Below are 23,014 nucleotides of genomic sequence, written 5' to 3'. Positions count from 1 at the left end.
TGTGGAGGTCTACAATTATTTTTGTTGAGGTCTTGGCTGATTACTTTTGATTTTCCCATGATGTCAAGCAAAGAGGCACTCAGTTTGAAGGTAGGCCTTGAAATACATCCACAGGTACACCGCCAATTGACTCAAATGATGTCAATTAGCCTATGAGAAGCTTCTAAAGACATGACATAATTTTATGGCATTTTCCAAGCTGTTTAAAGGCACAGTCAGCTTAGTGTATGTAAACTTCTGACCCACTGGAATTGTGATACAGATAAGTGAAATAATCTGTCTGTAAACAATTGTTGGAAAAATTACTTGTGTCATGCACAAAGTAGATGTCCTAACCGACTTGCCAAAACTATAGTTTGTTTACAGGAAATGTGTGTTGTGGTTGAAAAACAAGTTAATAACTCCAACCTAAGTGTATTTAAACTTCCAACTTCAACTGTATGTTACAAAGCAGATTAGTTGAATCAGAGAATATGAAATCACCTGAGGAATTTGGTACATTTCTGAATACAAAAAAATCTAGCAACAGTGCTCCCTCAAATATACTCCATTACAGTGTGCCAAGTTTTCACAGTTCATTTCCATCTGTACAAACGAGTTTAAGTCATACTTACATAATCGTATTAGAATATCTATACATACCAAAAGGTTTCAGGTTGTACCACACATCAACAGCCTCAAAAACGGTGATTCAAACATAGCTATTAGGGCATTTATGGGAATAGAAACTGCTGTAAGAATAAAGTATACTGATGAGTCATTTGAAAAATATACAACTTTAACGTCTCCATATGCTTTAAAACGGCTTATTCCAGTCTCTGGTTGCCTCCATGAGATGCCGTTGGCCGTGGCCTATCCACTCCTCTTGGTTGTTGAAGAGTCGACCACAAAACCAACAGGCGAACATTGATGACCTCTCTGCACATCTAGATAAGGACTTCACCACCTCGTACTTTTTCCTGCTAGTCTTTTTAAACTTCAGTTTTAACAGAAATCGCTCCCGGACTCTGCTTTCTGAACGCCGAAGTCTCGACCCACTGCTTTGTGATGAGGGACATTTCACCTTGGAGCTTTTCCCCAGAAGTCCAGTCGGGCTGAGTTCAGAGAGAGCTTGAACCGTTTTTTGGGACAGTGCCACCTTGGAAACTGCACCTTTGTACTTGTTAGCAGACCTCATGATACTGGCCACTTCAGGAATGTCGGCATCGGGATGGTTGAGGACCACTACCGGCTGATTTCGTCGAGGGCATTTTATCTCCTGTAGTGAACTGAACGGGTACAGTCTCAGAGTCCTCTCTGCATCTTTGGGTACAGGCACCCAGAGCGAGGGAGCTCCTTTCTCAGTTACTGCCTTGCTCGAGAGCCTCTTCACTTTAGGTAAGTGCTCTGGGAGTTCATCAAACAATGCTTTCCTGTGCCTCTTCCTTTGACTTAGCTGGCGACTTGGCCTTGGGGTAAGGGGCGATTTATTCAGACCATCTATGCCCACTTGCTGCCTGACCCTACCTTGCATGTTGGATTGGGGGGACAGAAGATTTGAGAGCTTGGAGGCTGTGACAGGTTTGTGGGAGGCATTTTGTATGGGTTCTAGTTTTTGCCCTCCAGTAGAGACATTATTTGATGACATCAGAAAACAGGGCATTGGTGTGGAATTTGTGGCCAGATAAATGGGCTTGTTGGCAGAGGAGTGTGCAGCACCAGCAAGAAATGTGCTACAATTGGCAGTTCTGACTATCTTATAAACAACTTTATTTCCTCGATTTTCATTAGGTTGACCTTTCTGGTTCACAGACTTCGCATCAGGACTATTCAGAAGCATCCCTGACGTAGCTGGAGAGATATATCTAACCAAGAAGGCTTGTCGCCCAGTGTGCAATGCAGTTAATTTGTTCACCGAGTTCGCAGACATTGCCAGAACTGGACGGGACATGAGTGGAGATTGAGACATTGAGCTTGCTAATTTGCTACCTGCATTGTGGGGGGGTTGGGTTACAGGGGCTGGCCTCTGGACTAAGTAACAAGTCTGCAGTGACTTTATGGTATTTTCTCCAGGAGAACTATGTGCTGTGTCTGACAACAGCATATTTCCTTTAAAAGCTGTGCTGTTGACTAGGTAGTGGCTTGCACTAGTACCTGCTCCAGGCTGAATAGCAGATAACGGCATTGCACCTTTTTCACTAGCACCTACAGTATGTCCTGGAATGCTGAACCTTCCACCATTGAGGGTGAGTGCCAACCCTGTGGTGTGATTCTGTATTTCAATTCCTGGCTTAACATAGGACACATTGATCTGAGGAGCAGAGGATTTGGTTATCAGCTTGAACCCTGTGTTGCCTTGGAGCTGCACAGGTACAGCAAACCGGTTCTCTGCAGTCTGTAAGAACATCTGTTGCTTTCCCTCTGCAGTTTTAAGGATCCTTAGCATAGTCTTAGGTGGCTTGACAGAATCATGGCTAGCAGCTGAGCAGCCTATTCTATCTTTCTCAAGCTGGTGGCTAATGATAGCATCTGAATGCTCCTCCAGTATGCGACCCAAGACGGCCAAACTATTTATGCTCCCTGTCGCCCTTTCTGACACAGGAACACTCTCCTCCTCCATTTTTACTGTAGCTTGGACTTGGTATTTTGACCCAGAGTGTCCATGATTATCTCTCTCAGCTGCCACTGGGGTGGCCAGATCTACAGTAGCTATGCACTCATCAACCTCAATGTCACTGTCTGACACCCTTTCCATTGCAGTCTCAGTCTCTTCTGCAGACTCCACTTCCCCATTTCCCTCATCTGGAGGTTGTGGGGATGCAGCCAATGTCAAGCTCCATTCAGGTGACTCTTTCATCCAAACACTTTCATCCTCTGTCGAAAGCTCTGATGGATGTTCACAAGGTTGTGTTGAGTTGGAGGAAATGCTTGATGTTTCCTTTGAGTAATTATGAAAACTGAACACCTCTTTGTTGGGAGAATTAAGATTTTCAGCATTAGTATCAGTCTCTTTGGAGTTGTCAGATTCAGCTGGGTGCGACTCCAGTTGGGGCATCAGATCTGGGGATAAAGTTTCCGTTTTAGTCTTAGTTGCTACACAGGAATTAATCTTATTGGCAGTAAAATCAGAAGGAACCATTTCCTTGATAATTGAATGATTATTTTCAACAGTATCATCAGAAGGTAGGATGTCACCAGTCATGGGTTCTGAGGGAGTCTTAGGTTTGTCATTGGAGGGTAACGTCTCTCCATTGGGCACAGGGGAATTTTCAGTGATGGGGTCACTGATCTTATCAGCTGTAGCTGTATTCAGGTCACCAACTCTAAGCATGCTGATAGTTTCTTCAGAGACTGGTTTGGCAAGCATGGTCTCATAAGCTGATTCAGAGGGCATGGTCTTATCTGTGAGCATTTTGGCTGGAACGACCTCCACAGCAGTCACATTAGGGCTTGAATAAGCAGACATTTTGTCTCCCAACTCAGAATCATTCGGCTGATTAGCAATTGATGATGTATTGTTATTCAGTTTACCGTTCTGAATCGTGGAGTGATCTGACTCTTTGGTCATTTGAGAAACTGCCAAGGAAGGAATCTGTTCATCCTTAAACTTATGTTGTTCACCATTCCTCTGCTGCCCTGTGTGGTTTGCTTTCTGTGCTATTTTCTGTGCTAGTTTCTCCAGTATGGGCAACGTCTCCTCAATGCTAATGTCCTCTTCCTCTGGTTTCACTTGAACTGAAATTGCAGCATCTCGATCAGTCCCTGAGGGGCTTAGAACTGTCAAGTAAGGGAAGATAGTACTTGAATTTTCCCAATTTTCAGTCGAATCGGAGCATTGATTTCCATCGGAGGTAGCGTCTATAATTGGGCAGCCTCTCTCTTGCGCTCTACATAACATTTTATTTTCTGCAGAGGACTCAGGCTTTCCTGTTGGTATAACTTTGAGAACTAAATGCTTTTTGCCGTCAACCATTTTGAACCCCATTACTTTTGTAGTACAGTTAGGTGGAATAGAGATTTTATTTTTGACCATGAGAACTGTTAGTCCATTGGAGTTGTTCGGGTTTAGGGTGTCAGCCCCATAACTATCATCACTTTCCTGGGACTTAGGTGGTGGTATAGATGATACAGCCTGGGAGTCAAATTGTTGCTCATTCTTAAGAGTCCCTTTGACCCGCTTCTTACAGTCCTTTTTCACACCCACAGCCCTTTCAAGGAACTGTTGGGTTTCCTCCAATGTTTTCTCTGGGTTCAACAACCTTCCATTTTGGTCAAGTAAACCTACTCCAGGAAGAGAATTCAGTTTGGACATCCACTGGGATTCCTTAGATTGACCACCTGCAGCAGGGCTTTTCTTCAGCAGGAGTTTTAATCCTGAAGAGGAGTTTGCCAGAGTATTGTTGCTGTCCTCCGTTGCTCTCCATATATTTTTCTTGCCTGCCTCCTCACCATGGACAGTTACCATGTGCTTTGTGAGGTATTCTCTCCGTGCTGCCCCATATCCACAGACCTGACACGTGAAGGGGAAGGTACCCGAGTGGAGTTTTAGGTGCCTCTGGTGCTCACCTCGGCTAGAGCTCACATGTTGACATTTCACACATTTGAGCCGGCTCTCATTGTGATGATGGATGTGCTGCACAAATGTCCCTGCGTCAACTGTTGAAAACTCACATTTTTCGCAGTGAAAGTGGCCATTTTGGCTGTGAGACATGATATAGTGTCTAGTGAGCAGGAGGAGAGAGTACTGTACATCATCATTACAGATCTCGCACGTGACTAAAGTGTTCCTGTGCCCGATCCGATGGCGCTGAAGTGCAGGGAACTCATTTGTGACAAAGCCACACAAGTCACACGGATACGTCGGCAGGGTCCCCTTGTGGGCCCCCTGAAAATGTTTGAGGAGATCATTGGGGCTGTAGGTAGCGTCACCCTTACACTCCGAACACCCAAAGCTAAGTATTTTCCCAGAGAAGACTGCACCTTGCTGTATTTTACATGGGGACTTAGATGCTTTTCTGGCTGTCTTGCGACTACCTGACTCTTCAACAGATGTTTCATCAGGGTCATATTGGTCACTACATGGCAACCCAGGAGATTGATCTAACTTCTGGCCGGTGTGGTCCTTTGCCGATTCCTTTTCTTCCTCAGCCTCCATGTCGTCATGGCTTTCAGCAGGATCATCCAGTGTTTTCAGGTCCTCTTCCATGCTTCAATATACAGGCTCCTATGAACAAGAGAAGAGTGTCACAAATATGCTATCTAGTGGCACAAGACCATTTTTTCTCACCACGGAATCCATTTTTGATTAAACAGTCAGTCAATCACAACTTGGGAATTCTGACTAACCTTGCAAATCAGGCATTGATGTCAAAGAAGAAATTATGTGATGCATCAAATCAGAACTTTAGTCACCCGACACATTTGAACAAGAAATTTAATTCAGGTTCGTGGGCGAAAATACAGTGGTATTTATGCTTAAATCCCAAGACCCTCTATAGCAGGGATCATCAACCAGATTCAGCCGCGGGACGGAACATAATCACAAATAATGTGTAGACTGAAAACATTTAAATATTTAACTAAAACAATTTAAATCCTTGCTTGCATTTGTATACGATCACATACACTAAATGGCCAAAAGTATGTGGACACCCCTTCAAATTTGTGGATTAGGTGATTTCAGCCACACCAGTTGCTGACAGGTGTATAAAATCGAGCACACAGCCATGCAATCTCTATACACAAACATTGGTAGTAGAATGGCCACAGGATGCCACCTTTCCAACAAGTTAGTTTGTCAAATTTCTGCCCTGCTCGAGCTTCCCCGGTCAACAGTAAGTGCTGTTATTGTTATAGTATATACTGGCTATAGTAAGACACTTCCTCTTGAGTGGAGAGCTTGATGAAAACCAGTCAATATTCAGGGCCCCAAGAAAGTAGACCTCTCCGTTTACATCACATACACTATTAAACATTTCACACATTATTTAGAAACTGACTGTTATCACTTGGTGGCCTATAGCAACACACCAAAATAAAATACTTTAGATGTGCCAAGTGAACCTGCGACCACAACACTTTAATAACACTTGACTAATAACACTTGACATAAGATCTTCTCTAAGCATTACAGGGATATGGCTCTGAATATATACAGCAACACCTCCCTCGTAAGCATCTCTGTCTCTTCTATAAATGTTATATCCTTGAATTGCTACTGATGTATCATCAAATTAATGATCTAAGTGAGTCTCAAAAATGAATAATATATGAATGTTATCTGATGTAAGTAAGTCATTGATTTCATTTACCTACATTTATTAATATGGGCTATTTTCAGCCCTTTCCTGGGTAGCTTATCAGAAACAGACATAATACTGAAAAGAGCAAACAAAGCAAGATACAAAAATATATACATTCAGCAGTCCATTAATCAATTGTGTGTGTGCGCGCTGCGGGGTTGAGGCTACGAACCCAGGCTTCGGGGAGGAAGGGTGGACAATGAATCTGTCATAGCGGATGTACGCAATGTCCCCACGTGCTCTGGCAGATCCGTTCTTTCCTCTTCTGGCACACAGATTCAGGATAGTCCTCATTGAGGAAGATATACGTTCCTCTCAAGTACTTGGCTCTTTCCAGAACAGCTACCTTGTCCTTGAACCTCAGGAACTTGACCACTATCGACCTGGGCCGGTGGTGGGTTTTCCAGTCCTGTGGGCACGCTCCACCTCAATCTTCCTGTGGCCCATCTTCAATTTCTCAGAGATCATTTCGCTCACTTTGTCTTCAGACTCAGTCCAGGTCTCATGTGGAGATTCTGCAATTCCATCCACAACCATGTTATTCCGCCTTGACCGTCCCTGATTAATCGGTCATTGTTATCATGGATTCACACACAGAACTGATGTCCTCTCAATGACCTACAGATTGCGGTTATCTTGCCGTTCTCCTGTTTCAACTCATCGAGGTGAACCTGGGAGAACTGCAAACTGTTCTTCAGGACCTGGACCTCTCTGGTCAGGACGTCCATTCTTTTATTAGTAGAATCCACCAGTATTTGGGCAAAACACTAGCTAGCAACGTAGGTTATGGTGCTACTCCTCCCAGTTCCAGACAGGGCAAATCATGGGGAAAATTGAAAACAACAAACAGCAGGGATCTAGACAGCCACAAACCCGGGACAATCCACAGTCCCAACCACAATGGCTAACTGTATCGTGGGCTGCGTTCAAGAAAACCTCACTAGCTTGATATGCAGCTAGCTAGCAGCTAAGCTAGCTGCAATGCCAAATAGCTCCTCAGACCAGTCCATTGCAAAAGATCTGGAACTTTCTGTCCAAAAAGTATGCAGAAAAAAAGTATCCATGCTTTTGTCACTTCTAGATTAGACTACTGCAATGCTCTGCTTTCCGATTACCAGGATAAAACAATAAATAAACTTCAGTTAGTACTAAACACTGCTGCTGAAATCTTGACTAGAACCCCAGAAAATGATCATATTAGTCCAGTGCTAGCCTCTCTACACTGGCTTCCTGTTGAGGCTAAGGCTGATTTCAAGGTTTGACTGCTAACCTACAAAGCATTACATGGGCTTGTTCCTACCTCTCTCTCCGATTTGGTCCTGCCGTACATACCTACACATACGCTACGGTCACAAAATGCAGGCCTCCTTATTGTCCCTAGAATTTCTAAGCAAACAGCTGGAGGCAGGGCTTTCTCCTATAGAGCTCAATTTTATGGAATGGTCTGCCTATCCATGTGAGAGATGCAGACTCGGTCTCAACCTTTAAGTCTTTACTGAAGACTCATCTCTTCAGTGGGTCCTATGATTGAGTGTAGTCTGGCCCAGGAGTGTAGAAGTGAATGGAAAGGTACTGGAGCAACAAACCACCCTTGCTGTCTCTGCCTGGCCAGTTCCCCCCTCTCCACTGGGATTCTCAGCCTCAAACCCTATTACGGGGGCTGAGTGACTGGCTTACTTGTGCTCTTCCATGCCGTCCCTAGGAGGGGTATGTCACTTGAGTAGGTTGAGTCACTGATGTGGTTTTCCTGTCTGGGTTGGTGCTGTGGGGGAGATCTTCATGGGCTATACTCAGCCTTGTCTCAGGATAGTAAGATGGTGGTTGAAGATATCCCTCTAGTGGTGTGGGGGCTGTGCTTTGGCAAAGTGGGTGGGGTATATCCTGCCTGTTTGGCCCTGTCTGGGGGTATCCTCGGACAGGGGCCACAGTGTCTCCCGACCCCTCCTGTCTCAAACTATTGCAGCATAAATACTGGAGGCTGTGTGTCGGGGGGCTAGGGTCAGTCTGTTATATCTGGAGTATTTCTCCTGTGTGAATTTGATCACTCACTCACTCACTCACTCACTCGGCCTGATGCTGTCCCCAGTCCACCTGGTCGTGCTGCTGCTCCAGTTTCAACTGTTCTGCCTGCAGCTATGGAACCCTGACCTGTTCACCCCTCATAGCCCGTTTCATCTCTCGGTTTCAGCCTTTCTAGGGAGTTTTCCTAGTCACCGTGCTTCTACACCTGCTTTGCTTGCTGTTTGGGGTTTTAAACTGGGTTTCTGTACAGCACTTTGTGACATCAGCTGATGTAAAAAGGGCCTTAGAAATACATTTTATTGATTGATCGGTCGGCAGGATCACTGTAAAGAGACAAGCAGTAGGGCTGGGCGATATGGCCAAAATCTCATATCCCGATAACGATACAATTTGCATTTGGTACCTTGGGTCGAGTGTTAGCACCAACTCACGAAACCCCCGTTTCTTGACCGTGTAAATTGGGGCCATGTCTTTGCAGATGTAAGTTGTAACGGCAGCTGTAATCTCCTTCCATCTTCGTGATTCTTTGCCATATGGTTTGCCGCAGGCAATAGCCTCTTGCAATGTTCTGAGTTGGGGGTTTGTTTTGAGCACTCTCCTGTACTTTTTTGGGTCTCATCCGTAGACTCTCTCTGTAGTGTTTCACATGATTCTTGCATAGGTGGTAAAAGAGGTTAGTGGTGTTTGAGCCTGTTGTTGGGACCGTCCTGCGGCATAATTTGCAGAGGACGGTTTTCTGGTTTGTGTCAGACTTCCATGCGACCGAAGTAGCCCCTCTTAGGTACGAACTCCGTGTCTCGTTATCCCCTCCATGTTTGTGTGTGTTGCAAATTTCCTTCCACATGAACGCAAAGCGTCGTCCAATTGATGAAAAATATTGCCGTAAAGAGTGATATGCGACAACGAAATAAATTATAGATATATTATGCTCCATCATCACACGATATATCGTCATATCGCCCAGCCCTAACAAGCAGTCCCAACAACTGATGCCAACTGCGTCACGGGATCCAAACTAAGAAGCTAGGTAGCTAGCAAGAACTTTAGAAATCACTTTAAAAAAAACTTTCCAAACAAACAAAATCGAGCTCTTCCTCAATTCAACAGTTAGTGTTGCTTAGTACAGGAGGCTTACAGGGGTGCCAACCTCCGAGGGCTCCCGAGTGGCACAGCGGTCTAAGGAACTGCATCTCAGTGCTAGAGACATCACTACAGACCCTGGTTCAATTCCAGGCTGTATCACACCTGGCTGTGATTGGGAGTCCAATAGGGCACAATTAGCCAGATTCGTCTGGGTTAGGGTTTGGCCGGGGTAGGACGTCATCGTAAATTAAGAATGTGTATTAAAACCTCAACGGGATCGATGTCCCCCCCACGGGACGGTTGAGCTAACGCAAGCTAACGTGATGTCATGACTTTCCTGTTCAGATCTTAAGGATCAAGTTACAGCGGGTCCGCTCTACAGCTCTCTCTCTCGTAGAGCAGGAAGTCAGCTGTTTTATGACAAAAAAACAAAACTCCTTTCCCCACTCTGCCAAAATGTAAGTTGAGAATCCCTTTGTTACCACAGAGAAAGACTTCGCAGTACGATAACCTCAAAAGGTTGAATAATGTAACAATATTTCTGTATTCCAACCAGTTGGAATAATCCATGGGTATTTAAACAATAATCATGTCAAACATTTAATGTGTGGTGACATCAAAGACGTTATAATGGCAACATTGTAACTTTAAGGGCTTTCAAGGCTATACTCGGCCTTGTCTTCGGACGGTAAGTTGGTGGTTGTAGATATCCCTCTAGTGGTGTGGGGGCTGTGCTTTGGCAAAGTGGGTGGGGTTATATCCTGCCTGTTTGGCCCTGTCCGGGGGTATCATCGGATGGGGCCACAGTGTCTTCTGATCCCTCCTGTCTCAGCCTCCAGTATTTATGCTGCAGTAGTTTATGTGTCGGGGGGCTAGGGTCAGTCTGTTACATCTGGAGTATTCTCTTGTCTTATCCGGTGTCCTGTGTGAATGTAAATATGCTCTCTCTAATTCTCTCTTTGTTTCTTTCTTTCTCTCGGAGGACCTGAGCCCTAGGACTACCTGGCATGATGACTCCTTGCTGTCCCCAGTCCACCTGGCCATGCTGCTGCTCCAGTTTCAACTGTTCTGCCTGCGGCTACGGAACCCTGACCTGTTCACCGGACGTGCTTGTTGCACCCTCGACAATTACTATGATTATTATTATTTGACCATGCTGGTCATTTACGAACATTTTAACATCTTGACCATGTTCTGTTATAATATCCACCCGGCACAGCCAGAAGAGGACTGGCCACCCTTCATAGCCTGGTTCCTCTCTAGGTTTCTTCCTAGGTTTTTGGCCTTTCTCAGGAGTTTTTCCTAGGGAGTTTTTCCCAGCCACCGTGCTTCTTTCACATGCATTGCTTGCTGTTTGGGGTTTTAGGCTGGGTTTCTGTACAGCACTTTGAGATTTCAGCTGATGTACGAAGGGCTATATAAATAAATTTGATTTGATTTGATTTCACAATGTATTTAGCAGATTTATATCTAAATGTTGTGGATCTTACATGATTAAATGTGACTTTAGTCTTCTAAATGAGAATTTCTTTTTTTTTCATGTAAAGTTTATCCAGTCAGTGGCCACGCCCTCGTGAGCACATACATTATACCCAAATGTCATGGAACACCCCTTTCCACAGTTGATGTATGATCTACTATCTAATGTATGTATGATCTCCTGTGTGTGTGTGTTTATGTAATTGATTAGTTAGTAAATAAATAATCATGCCAATTTGTATTTTGCTGATTCATAATTTATGCTAGGGTTCGTGCAGATATCCAAGGGTTTGCGACGTTCAGGAATGAGACTGATGAGGTAATAATACATTAATATAAATCTGTAATCGATAAGATATGAAAATATCTTAAGAGTTAATTTGGGAAATAGACTCTTTAAAAACATTTTCCTGTGGTGCCCCGACTTCCCAGTTAATTAGAATTTACATGAATAGTTTAATCATGTAAGGAATAATTACACAGAGAACTGATTTGATAATATAACACCCTTCACATTTAATGATTGTCACGCTACGACAGTAATTAGCATGAGTTTGTAAGTAACAAAAAAAGTCCCAGGACATAGACATATCTGATATGGGCAGAAAGCTTAAATTCTTGTTAATCTAACTGCACTGCCCAATTTACAGTAGCGATTACACTGAAATAATACCATGCTATTGTTTGAGGAGTGCGCTTAATTAGGAACTTAAATGTATTAATGAACCAATTAGGCACATTTGGGCAGTCTTGATACAACATTTTGAACAGATATGCAAGGGTTCATTGGATCAGTCTAAAACTTTGCAAATACACTGCTGCCATCTAGTGTCCAACATTTAAATTGTGCCTGGGCCTTTCTCTTGCATTTCAAAGATGGTTAAACTAATTAATTTAAAAAAGGATCTCTGTACTTTGCTCCGTTCATCTTTCCCTCGATCCTGACTAGTCTCCCAGTCCCTGCCGCTGAAAAACATCCCCACAGCATAATGCTACCAGCAGCATGTTTCACCGTAGGGGTGGTGCCAGGTTTCCTCCAGATGTGACGCTTGGCATTCAGGCCAACAAGTTCAATCTTGGATTCATCAGACCAGAGAATATTGTTTCTCATGGTCTGAGAGTCATTTAGGTGCCTTTTGGCAAACTCCAATCAGGCTGACATGTGCCTTTTACTGAGGAGTGGCTTCCCTCTGGCCACTCTACCATAAAGGTCTGATTGGTGGAGTGCTGCATTGCTGTTGTCCTTCTGGAAGGTTCTCCCATCTCCACAGAGGAACTCTAGAGCTCTGTCAATATGACCATGGGGTTGTTGGTGACCTCCCTGACCAAGGTCCTTCTCCCACATTGCTCAGTTTGGCTGGGCGGCTATCTCTAGGAAGAGTCTTGGTGGTTCCAAACTTCTTCCATTTAAGAATGGAGGCCACTGCGTTCTTGGGGACTTTCAATGCTGCAGAAATGTTTTGGTACCCTTCCCCTGTGCCTCGACACAATCCTGTTTTGGAGCACTATGGACAATTCCTTCGACCTCATGGCTTGGTTTTTGCTCTGACATGCACTGCTAACTGTGGGACCTTATATAGATAGGTGTGTGCCTTTCCAAATCATGTCCAATCAATTGAATTTACCACAGGTGGACCACAGGTGGAATCAAGTTGCAGAAACATCAAGGATGAGCAATGGAAAAATAATCCACCTGGTCTTAATTTCGAGTCTAAGGTATTTAAGTTTATTATTTATACAGTTGCAAAAATTTCAAAAAAACTGTTTTTATGGGGTATTAGAATAAGGCTGTAATGTAACAAAATGTGGAAAAAGTCAAGGAGTCTGAATACTTTCCGAATGCACTGTAAGGGTTGAAAATGGCGGATTTGAGCACTAATAAGTGCCTATATTTGAACGTAGTGGCTGTACAGTAACATGCTATACATGACATCAGAACTCTGGCTCTGCGCTTTACAGCGCTGTATGGGTTTTGACTGATGGCCTTTGTGAACTTAAGCACTGTGCGCGATAAGAAGTTGCCCCCATCCTCCCCGGTAATTGGGGAACTTTAGCAAATGTTTTGTTGTCCGAGTGAGGGAAACAAGGTAAATTAAAATGACTATGTATTTTGAAAGATGAGATATTGAGGACAGTAATAAATACAGCTACGATGTAGCAAGCAAGCCAAACGCGTGAGTCCCAGACATGGCGTCATAACTTGGGTTGTTCTGAACAGAATGAGCCCATTTGTTGATTATGAAGAAAATTCACCAGGACACACGCACCTGAATGCACTCATTACTCCTTTCTAAATGCAACAAAATACGATCCATTTCTTTGAAATGCCTTGTGAAAGTCTAACACTAAGACCATATTGTATGGCTTAGCTAGTCATGTTGGCAATAAAGCAAGCTTTCAAATCATGCCCACAAATACAGCCAGTATGATACATTTTGCATCATATGACTCATTATTCATCATACCGGCTGCATTTCTGTGTTTTGAGAGTAATACATGTTGAAAACTTGATAGCCCCAAAATGTTTTACATGTCAGCTATTTCAACCATGGACTAATGAAATAAATAAATAAAATATATCTCTTGGAATGTAAGTAAACTATAGACCGGGGCAACGCTGTGATGGAATGCATTTTACTGACCGTTGTGCTCACTGACTCAAATATTGTCATGTTCTTAACCTCTCTTGGGTAGGGGACAGTATTTTGACATCCGGATGAAAAGCGTGCCCAAAGTAAACTGCCTGTTACTCTGGCCCAGAAGCTTGGATATGCTTCTGGCCCTGAAAACACTCTAAAGTTTCTAAAACTGTTAAAATAATGTCTGTGTATAACAGAACTGATATGGCAGGCGAAACCGAGGACAAACCCCCCCCCCCAAAAAAAAAAAATTCGGCCTACCGCTATTTTCAATGGCTATCACTTTATTATAAGGCCAAGTCCTCCCAGACTGAAGTTCCTAGGGGTTCCACTAGATGTCAACAGTCTTTAGAAAGAGTTTCAGCCTGGTTTTGGAAAACTGAGGGAGAAATTGTACTTTTTCTAGGTGGCTCCCATTTTGGCTGTAGTGTTTCCAAGAGCGTGGAAGAAAGCGCATTCTTTGGTATTTTTCTCCGGTAAAGAATGCATTCTGACGAAGAACAGCAAAGGTAATCCAATTTTTCTTATAGTACATCTGAGTTTGGTGAGTACCAAACTTGGTGGGTGTCAAAATAGCTAGCCATGATGGCCGGGCTATCTACTCAGAATATTGCAAAATGTGCTTTCACCGAAAAGCTATTTTAAAAATCGGACACCGCGATTGCATAAAGGAGTTCTGTATCTATAATTCTTAAAATAATTATGTTTTTTGTGAGTAATTTAGTAAATTCACCGGAAGTGTTCGGTGGGAATGCTAGTTCTGAACGTCACATGCTAATGTAAAAAGCTGGTTTTTGATATAAATATGAACTTGATTGAACAAAACATGCATGTATTGTATAACATAATGTCCTAGGAGTGTCATCTGATGAAGATCATCAAAGGTTAGTGCTGCATTTAGCTGTGGTTTTGTTTTTTGTGACATTATATGCTAGCTTGAAAAATGGGTGTCTGATTATTTCTGGCTGGGTACTCTGCTGACATAATCTAATGTTTTGCTTTCGCTGTAAAGCCTTTTTGAAATCGGACAGTGTGGTTAGATTAACGAGAGTCTTGTCTTTAAAATGCTGTAAAATAGTCATATGTTTGAAAAATGGAAGTTTTCGGATTTTAGAGGAGTTTGTATTTCGCGCCACGCCCATCATTGGATATTGGAGCAGGTGTTCCGCTAGCGGAACGTCTAGATGTAAGAGGTTAAAATAAGTGTTCATTCAGTATTGTTGTAATTGTCATTAATTAAAATCAATAAATACAGTAAAAAAAATATATATATAATAATAAAAAAAAAAAAAAAAAAAAAAATATCGGCCAATTAATCGGTATCGGCTTTTTTTGGTCCTCCAATAATCGGTATTGACATTGAAAAATCATAATCGGTCGACCTCTAGTTACGGTGTTGAGTTTGTTATAACCATTTTGATGTGATTATGATATGCTATAGGTCAGGCCCTATTGGTCACGTGCTTGCAAAGCATACATGTGTCATGTAAAGAGAGCAATGGTTAAGGGAACAGGGAATGTTTTTCCTAAACAAATTAGGGATTTCGGTATCAGAACTTTTCAGTCAGAAACGGCTGTAATTACATTGCAACAAGGACCGTGATAAACACTTGATGTTCTGGGTGATTTATTCGAAGAAGAAAACAATTATATACAGTGCAGCAAGTCTGAGTCCGACCAGCACAATCAAATCAACTGCAGTCGGACTACCTCTAGTAATGTGTGTGCGTCTTAATTATTTAATCAAACAGTGCGCTTAAAGCATCAGACAAGCTCAGTGAATACAGTTGATCTGATTAAAACACAGACATCCTATATATGGAAAAATCAGTTTAAAAACTTCAACCAAACGATTGGTCGAAAGAACAGACGACTCTCGGTCAACTAAGATTTATTTATTTTATTTTTTTACTCTGGAACAGCCCTGAGCCTTAGTCTCCCTTGGAGGTCTGGAGAATTGCATATTGCATAAACGGTTTGAACGGTCTGCTGGCTCCCAGCAGCAAGATTTTGATTGGATGCTACATTTTAAAAAATCCTCCCCCCACACTCACATAGAAGGGGTGCTGTATATGTTATGTACTTCACTGTTTTCTGTCTGGGTTGTTGTTGCCTATACTAGTGTCAAGTGTTCGTTTTCAAGATATCAAGTGTGGTTGACAGTCTGCAATATATATTTATTGAAATTTAAAAGTTGATTACGCTGGTAAACAAGGCATGAAAATGAACACCCGCCAAATGCGGATAGATTTAGGTATTGGTGGGTAAGAATGTCTACTTCGCCAGTCACGTTGGCAGGTGGTCAATTTGCAGGGCTCTACAGTGCGAGCATTACATTCGTATTTGTGAATAAAAAGAGTCAAAAGTCAAGTATGTGCGAGTTGCGATTTGTAGCAGAAAAATGCTTAAGTAGCTGTTTTCAAAGTGTTTCTGCTGTTTTGTTTCATAGCTGCTAATGGCACAAAGAAATACAAATCGTACAACCACCTCACGTATCAACAGCTTTGCGCACTGAGTGAAGCACTGATAGATACATTTTTGGAGGCGCTGGCACAGGCATAAAAGTTGGTCTAATTTACTAAAGTCAGCAAAGTGAGACTTTGTCAATGTTTCTTGGCTATTTACAAGGTTTTGTTCACAAGCTAGGTTGTTTTTCAATGTTAGTTTGAATCTGTTGCTTCAACTGATAGCAAAGAGACCTCTCTCACACATACACTGAACCTTTTTGTCTCATCTGATACTTCGGTAAAAAGAAAAAATGAAAAGCCACTGTGGCTGGTGAAAGAAAAAGTGAATTTTAGGCCCTGCTGATAAAGTCAAACGTCACAACACATTCTAAACCGCTCTGGTGACAAACCAACTTTTTTCATAGTCTGCATTCATCCAGATGGCTGCGCTTTGCTACTACCAAAAACAGTGAGGATTGCCCACTATTTTGTAAAAAGCTAACTGTACACTGTTTAGCTAAGTGAATTAAATGTCATCAGGTAGCCAACTTCCTATTAGCTAGCTATCATTGTAAATTAAAAAGTCTCCAAATGCATTTGTAGATAACAGCCATGGAAGCTGCCTAGTTAAAAAGGTTCAAGAAAAAAATAAACAAATAAAAATAAGGAAGAAGGTGAATTTGCAGCTCCAGCTTTCAGTAAGGGGAGAGTGTAGGCTACTGTACTGGATAGGGCAGGTCATTTTGTGGGAGGACATCATGAAAAGATTCTCCAGTGCCAGTCCATGGAAGGAAAACTGAGGACCGAGCGATAACAGCAACATAATATTCAGTGCCGTCTAATTTGAGTATAATGAAGCCTGTTTCTTTGTGATGTTTTCTGTCCCTTGATATGGAAAGCTGTGAAAGCCTGTTATCAGATGAAGAGAGATGTCCCAAGAGACAGGTGTATCCTATAGTTATTATAATTTTAATTTATTTTACTAGTCAAGTCAGTATAGAACAAATTCTTATTTACAATGACGGCCTACACAGCCAAACCAAAACGACACTTGGCCAATTGAGCGCCACCCTATAGGACTCCCAGGATCGAACCAGGGTTCTGTTTCAGCCCAGCAAATAACACACCTGATTCAATTTATCAAATCTAATGAGATGACAATCAAGAGTACTATTGCTGGGCTGGAATAGAAGTCTGCTCACCCAGTAGATTGTGGCGCAAGGTTGGTCACCGCTGGTATGTCGTTTTTTTACCTGAAATTACGCTTTAGTCATAATAGCCTACTTGTTCCTACTCAATTATCTATTGTTGTTTACACGAAGATGTCTAATCTGACATACAAGTTATTTGCTTATTTGCACATTTTGAAGTGATGTGTTGATTATTTTATGTGTTTAAAGTTATTTTAAAGCTGCAATATGTAACTTGCATTATTTTTATGCTTCCAGTGAAAGTTTAGTTTTAGTGTCTTACTTTGGTACACCAGCTTCAAATCAGCTGAAATAAATTATTTTTGGTTATGGAAAATACATTTCACAGCAGTTTAGATGGTACAGTGATTATCTTAAGTACACTATACTTGCTTGTTTTGTCACAAACTGAAATTAGGCGAACCATTAACTTTTGCAACCAGGAAATGGCAGAGCGATTTCTGCATTATTGCACCTTTTAAGAGTTAAACTATTATTCCAAATTATATAGTATCAATGTTGCTTAATCACATATCACAATATACCAGATTTTGTACATGCCTTTTTAGTGCTGACAAAAAATAGCTTAGTGCAAATCCAACCCTTGTAATTTACAGTATGAAAATAACGAGATGACAACTAGGCTACAGGAGATTAGCATTATAGGTAACATTTTATGAGGTTCATTTCATTCATTTTAGCAATGTTACATGCAAAACAGTAAATGGTTGCGTTATGTATCACTGACCCTGGATAAAATAGTGACTGGGCTAACACACCTAAACTTTTATGTTAATAATACTGTTTTTATGAACATTTTGTTGGCTTTATAATCATGACAGAAATGTAACTTTAGTTAGTTATACCTAGGTAGCTTACAAGGTTAGCTGACTTTCCTCAAAACAAACCTCATTGTGGCTAGCTACTTCTTGTCCCTGATGCTAGCCTTTAGAGCTAAATATCACTTTAGAAACGGCAAAATTAGAAAATATTGATATGGCCAGCATTGTCGACCATTTCTCCCCTCTTGCTGCAGCTTTAGCGCATCTCAAAATAACAGAGAAAAGCTGTGAAATCCAGCGTGCTGTAAACGAACTGAAATGTTTTGTTACCAGTGTTTTGTAGACATTTTAATCCTCAAGCACTGTTTCTCCTATGGCACTAATCTGGTGAGCACCTTCGGAGCTCTGCCATGCAAGGCATTTGATTGGTTTGACGTGTTAGGAGGAGTCACTGATTTACACTAGGTTCTGACCCATCTTTAGCCGATTTCTGCCATGGCATAGCCCCAGGCATCCCGTTATAGGGAAGCCAGAGGTGCGTTCAGTTCGCTTGAACGTTTGCTACATTTCGGAACGGTTTGTTGTGAGCGACACGTTTTTCCAAAACGTTATTGAACACAGTTTGCTCCCGTTTGGTGTGTGTGGCTTGAGGCAATGAGTGATGTATTTATAGGGCAGTTGGAGCTTTCAAGACAACTGGGAACTCGGGAAAAAAAACTAGGTCAAATCATAAAGTCAGTGATCCCCCTCAGTTGTCTTGAACCCACTGAAGTCGGAGAGTTCCGGATTCCCAGTTGTTTTGAACTGGACAAGTGACCATGCTGACATCTTCCCCAACCCCTCCCCATTTTTCAACTGGTCGATCAGTATAGCACCGTTTCCATTTAATTGAACGTCCCAGAACGTAAAAACATACTGAACTGGTTCGCGAGGAGGCTAAGCTATCCTACAGATGGGTTGCCTGACAATGTCACAAAAAACGATGTGCGCGCTTCCATGTTGTGATTCTGGATGGCTAGATTGCTTGCAAAATGTCAAGAAACTGCCATGTGGTGAATCGTAAGTGGCTCGTTTCAAATTGCTATTGATCCCATGTCTCGTTTTGACTGATTTAATGTCAATGCTAATAAGGCTAAAATTCTAGTTCAATAGCTAGCTAATGAACAACTAACGATGTATTTGTGAAACAACAAGTGGTCATTGTGCAAATGTATGTTTTCAATACACAGTGGAGACAAAATATAGCTTACACGTTGTCAACAATCTAAGCCAACCTCATCCGTTTTGCCCCATGGGTTGGGCGCATCTCATTTTTGTTGCTAAACAACCAACCCATCTATAGAGCCTCTACATTATCCAACTTTGAGAAACGTGGACGTATACAAAACCAGTGTAAGGCAGCATTAAACAATGTTTGTCTTGCGAATTCCCACTGTTCTAGCTAACGTTGCTTAACTAACCAACTTCATCCTTGATACTGATATAATTACTTTACGTTGCGACTTTGGTGTAACCGGTTATTGGAATACAAAAATAGAGCTTACCCACTCGAGAAATAACACCTCATAATGGAAATATATGGTTAGAAATTAGACATTCTTGACTGCTAAAATTACAGTTGAAAGGGGGTTTACTGTTGATTAATTTACCTTCCTTTTCTCTTCAGCCTTGCAGTTCAGCGACGGCGGCCATGACAGTCCCATCCGGGTACTCCGTTGCTGATTGACTGAGGTTGGTGAGGCATCTAAAGCGGATGAATATGGATTACCTGCTAGACTCGATTCAAGAGCTGTTCGAGCATTTAGAAAATAATTTTTCTATGCGACCGACTGATTCACAAGAGTCAAATTCATATGAAGACAATGTTCACAGGCCCGTGTTCTACATCCCATCTGTTTCGCTAAATTATCATGGTAGTGCTTCCCATGCGAAACAGTTCCTGCATATATTATGACGACATTTTGTGACGTTTTGGTCTTCTGCAATGTTTTTTCCCGGCTGTTCGTGCCATAGCACTAGAATGAATAGAACGGTTATCCCCATTCAATTGAATTATGCATAATGGATGGGCTGGCGGCCATTGCAAGTGTACCCATAGTAGCAAAGCCGGAAGTGTACCCATCAATTTGGGCTGTGATTTGTTTTAGCAACTCAAAGGACATAAAATAAATTACATTCCATTGCTGGAGCCACATCAGTTAGCATAAGTTAAATTAACATTCTACTGTACCATGTAAATTATTGCGTCACAATACCAGGCAGCCATTGCAAGTGTACCCATGATATTCCATGTCTTTTCTATTCATTCAATTTCTATGGTTTGTGCGCACAATTTATTTTTTTCGGGGCAAGCGGAAGTTCGTAGCTGTAGTCTACACCCAGTCTGAGGGATCCTTCAACCAAACGTTTTGTTGTCTTTGAAGGAGAGACTCGTTTTCATGCAAATGTTTTCACCTGAAAAATACTGCACCAAAACATCTTGGTTAGATGTAAAATTGCACGACTAAAACCTCCTAGACAAAAAACGTAAAAATGAATTCAGACTATTTTGAGGAAGTAACACCTACAGGCTACAGCGAATCAAGAGGGACAAACAGTACTATTGCCGACGTGCGCCTATTTGTCGATTGCATGAACTTCTCAAAAATGTGATCAGGTGAATTGTTTTTTTATTGCATTACACGAACATTGTACAAAACAATATACAGATATCATACATAACAAAAAACATAAAATAAATAAATCCAGAGACACAAAAAGTATTATGCTTTAGACAAGTTACATTTTTACAAATACTGTAGACACTACTTTGACAATTTGGTATTTATATATTTTTGGGATGTTATATAATATTGTAAATCGATTATAAAAATATTGAAAATAGTTGTTTACCCATGAACTTGCAATGAAATTAGTAAATTCACACTGTATTGGCAATCACTATGTGTATGTAAAATAAAAAGGAACATCACATTTGGTAATGCTTATACGTTTACCCATTTTATCACTAATATATATTTTCATATCTGTCCAAAATATTTCACTATGTAAACAATCTCAGAATAAATGCTCTATAGTCTCATTTTCCAATTCACAAAAGCTGTGTTGCAAAATGTGATATTTTAGCACTTAAAGATGCAATGAGTCCTAGATCATGTGATTAGAGTGTCATGATGTTTGACTGCAGTGAGAGAGGCCCAACTCAGCGGGAGGCGGTGGCGGGTGCTCAAGATGGCATCATGAGAGAGTGAGGAACGATTTTAGGGTTTTCTCACAAAGTTTATAGTTTTAGACTGCAGTTGCAATTTGTTTTTTCCACAAAAAATGAAATCTAACCATACAATGTAGCTATTTTGAATAATTTTGTAATTAATCAAACCATTGAAATATATTTTTGACGATTTCCAACGAACAAGCTAGCTATCGAAAAGTTTCAGCGTGTGTAGTTAACTTAGCCTTCTAATATCTTCATAGCTTGTAGCACGGAATCAGGACATGACCAAACTGTTGCTGAGATAATGGATGTTGAAACTTTCACGGAGAAAAGAGGCATTGTTGAAACTCACTCATATGCTTGCAGTGTAAAAAAGGGGGGTGAATGTGATCCATACCCAAAAACCCCAACCAAGGAGCAACTTCCAAAGAAGCTGAGAAGTGAACCATCAATGAGCCAGCTACAGGACAACATCGTCCGCATCCTCACTGCTAAAATCAAAGAGAGCGCAGATGACATCATGGATTTGGTGAAAAAGAACACTATCAGTATCGTTAACCTGAAGAAATCAATTGATTTCAGTGTTGAGGAAGTAAAAACTCTGAAGCAGCACAACGCAACATTGAACATTCAGGTTGCAAAGCAGGAGAAGAAACTCACTGAAATGGAGTCAAAGGTAAACGAGAATGACCGGTATAGTCGGAGATGGAATCTTAGAATTTATAGAATAGCAGAAAAATCTGACGAGAACATCAAAGCAAGAGTGAAGGACTTTTGCAAGGCAATAGGAGGAGCGAAATGTTGTTGCAGGTTCTCTGGATGTAGTGCACCGCCTGGGTAGGCTGAGAGATGGGGAAAACAACCAGCCACCACAACCAGTGATCATGAGATTCATCTCCAGGACAGCGAGGGATATGACATGGAAAAGTGCAAAGAAAAATTACTATTTAAAGAAGAACAACCTGAGGTTCAAGGAGGATCTGACAGCGTTTGACAAAGAAGCTCGGAATCGTCTGTGGCCGATGATTGAGAGAGCAAGGAAGGAAGGGAAAAGTGCATACTTTGCGGAGCTAAGGCTTTTGTTAATGGAAGGGAAATTCACGCGTGACGCCTAGCTTGTTGACTGCTGGATTTATTGAGTGAGTTGTGCAGGACTGAGTTTTATTTGCAACACTTTATATTTCTTGAAGAAAGAGCATTGTTTGTGTGAGCCTTTTTTTATATATTTTTATATATATATTTTTTACGGCAGGGAAATTACACTTAATGTTAGCTTGATAGCTATTTGTTTTACCAATCTATGGTACAATGTTATTTGCAATTGTATCAAAAAATATATATATATAATTTAGGTCAACCACTTGCGTGGTGCAAAGGACTGTTTTTATTTGCAACTAGTAAGAACTTTTCTTTTTGTGAGAATCCGATTCATGTGAATGTATACAAGTTTAATATTGTTCATACAATAACTGTGATAGTAAATGTCCATTTCTGTTTTTTCTATTAATGCCAGGGGAATCCGTAATATTTTGAAAAGGAAATCTTTATTTTTGTACTGTAAGGGTAAGAGTGCCGACTTTTATTTCATTCAAGAAACTCATGCCTGTTCCACAGATAATGCGTTTTGGAAGTGTCAATGGGGGAATGATATTTGGTTTTCATTTGATACTAAATCGGTCAGCAGGTGTCGCTATTTTAAAAGGCAACTTTAAGGGTCATATATTGAGTCATGAAGCAGATAATACAGGGAGATGGATTATACTATTGGTAGATGTCAACCACATTCAATTCATTGTTGTAAATACTTATGCTTCCTATAACAAGTCAAGTAACTGTATTTTATTTAGAGACATTGAGAGGAAAATAAGTAAAATTAT

At 41.4% G+C, this 23,014-nt stretch overlaps 1 protein-coding gene and 1 long non-coding RNA gene across 2 annotated transcripts; one reads left to right on the top strand and one right to left on the bottom strand.

Moving 5' to 3' along the window:
* Positions 1-582: 582 nt before the first annotated feature.
* LOC115201002 (zinc finger protein 518A) lies at positions 583-19,659 on the bottom strand. The gene is made up of 2 exons (XM_029764187.1): positions 19,573-19,659; positions 583-5,203 (listed from the first exon to the last, which is right to left on the bottom strand). The coding sequence occupies exon 2, from the start codon at positions 5,183-5,185 to the stop codon at positions 797-799; it is 4,389 nt and encodes a 1,462-aa protein (XP_029620047.1). The 5' UTR covers positions 5,186-5,203; positions 19,573-19,659; the 3' UTR covers positions 583-796.
* LOC115201003 (uncharacterized) lies at positions 18,636-21,060 on the top strand. Its single transcript, XR_003879666.1, has 2 exons — positions 18,636-18,982; positions 19,590-21,060. It is a non-coding gene; the product is annotated as an uncharacterized LOC115201003 (long non-coding RNA).
* The last annotated feature ends 1,954 nt before the right edge of the window (positions 21,061-23,014 follow it).

The sequence above is a fragment of the Salmo trutta genome, chromosome 10, assembly GCF_901001165.1.
Source record: "Salmo trutta chromosome 10, fSalTru1.1, whole genome shotgun sequence".
Taxonomy (NCBI): domain Eukaryota; kingdom Metazoa; phylum Chordata; class Actinopteri; order Salmoniformes; family Salmonidae; genus Salmo; species Salmo trutta.
This window is presented reverse-complemented; position numbering and strand designations above follow the sequence as displayed.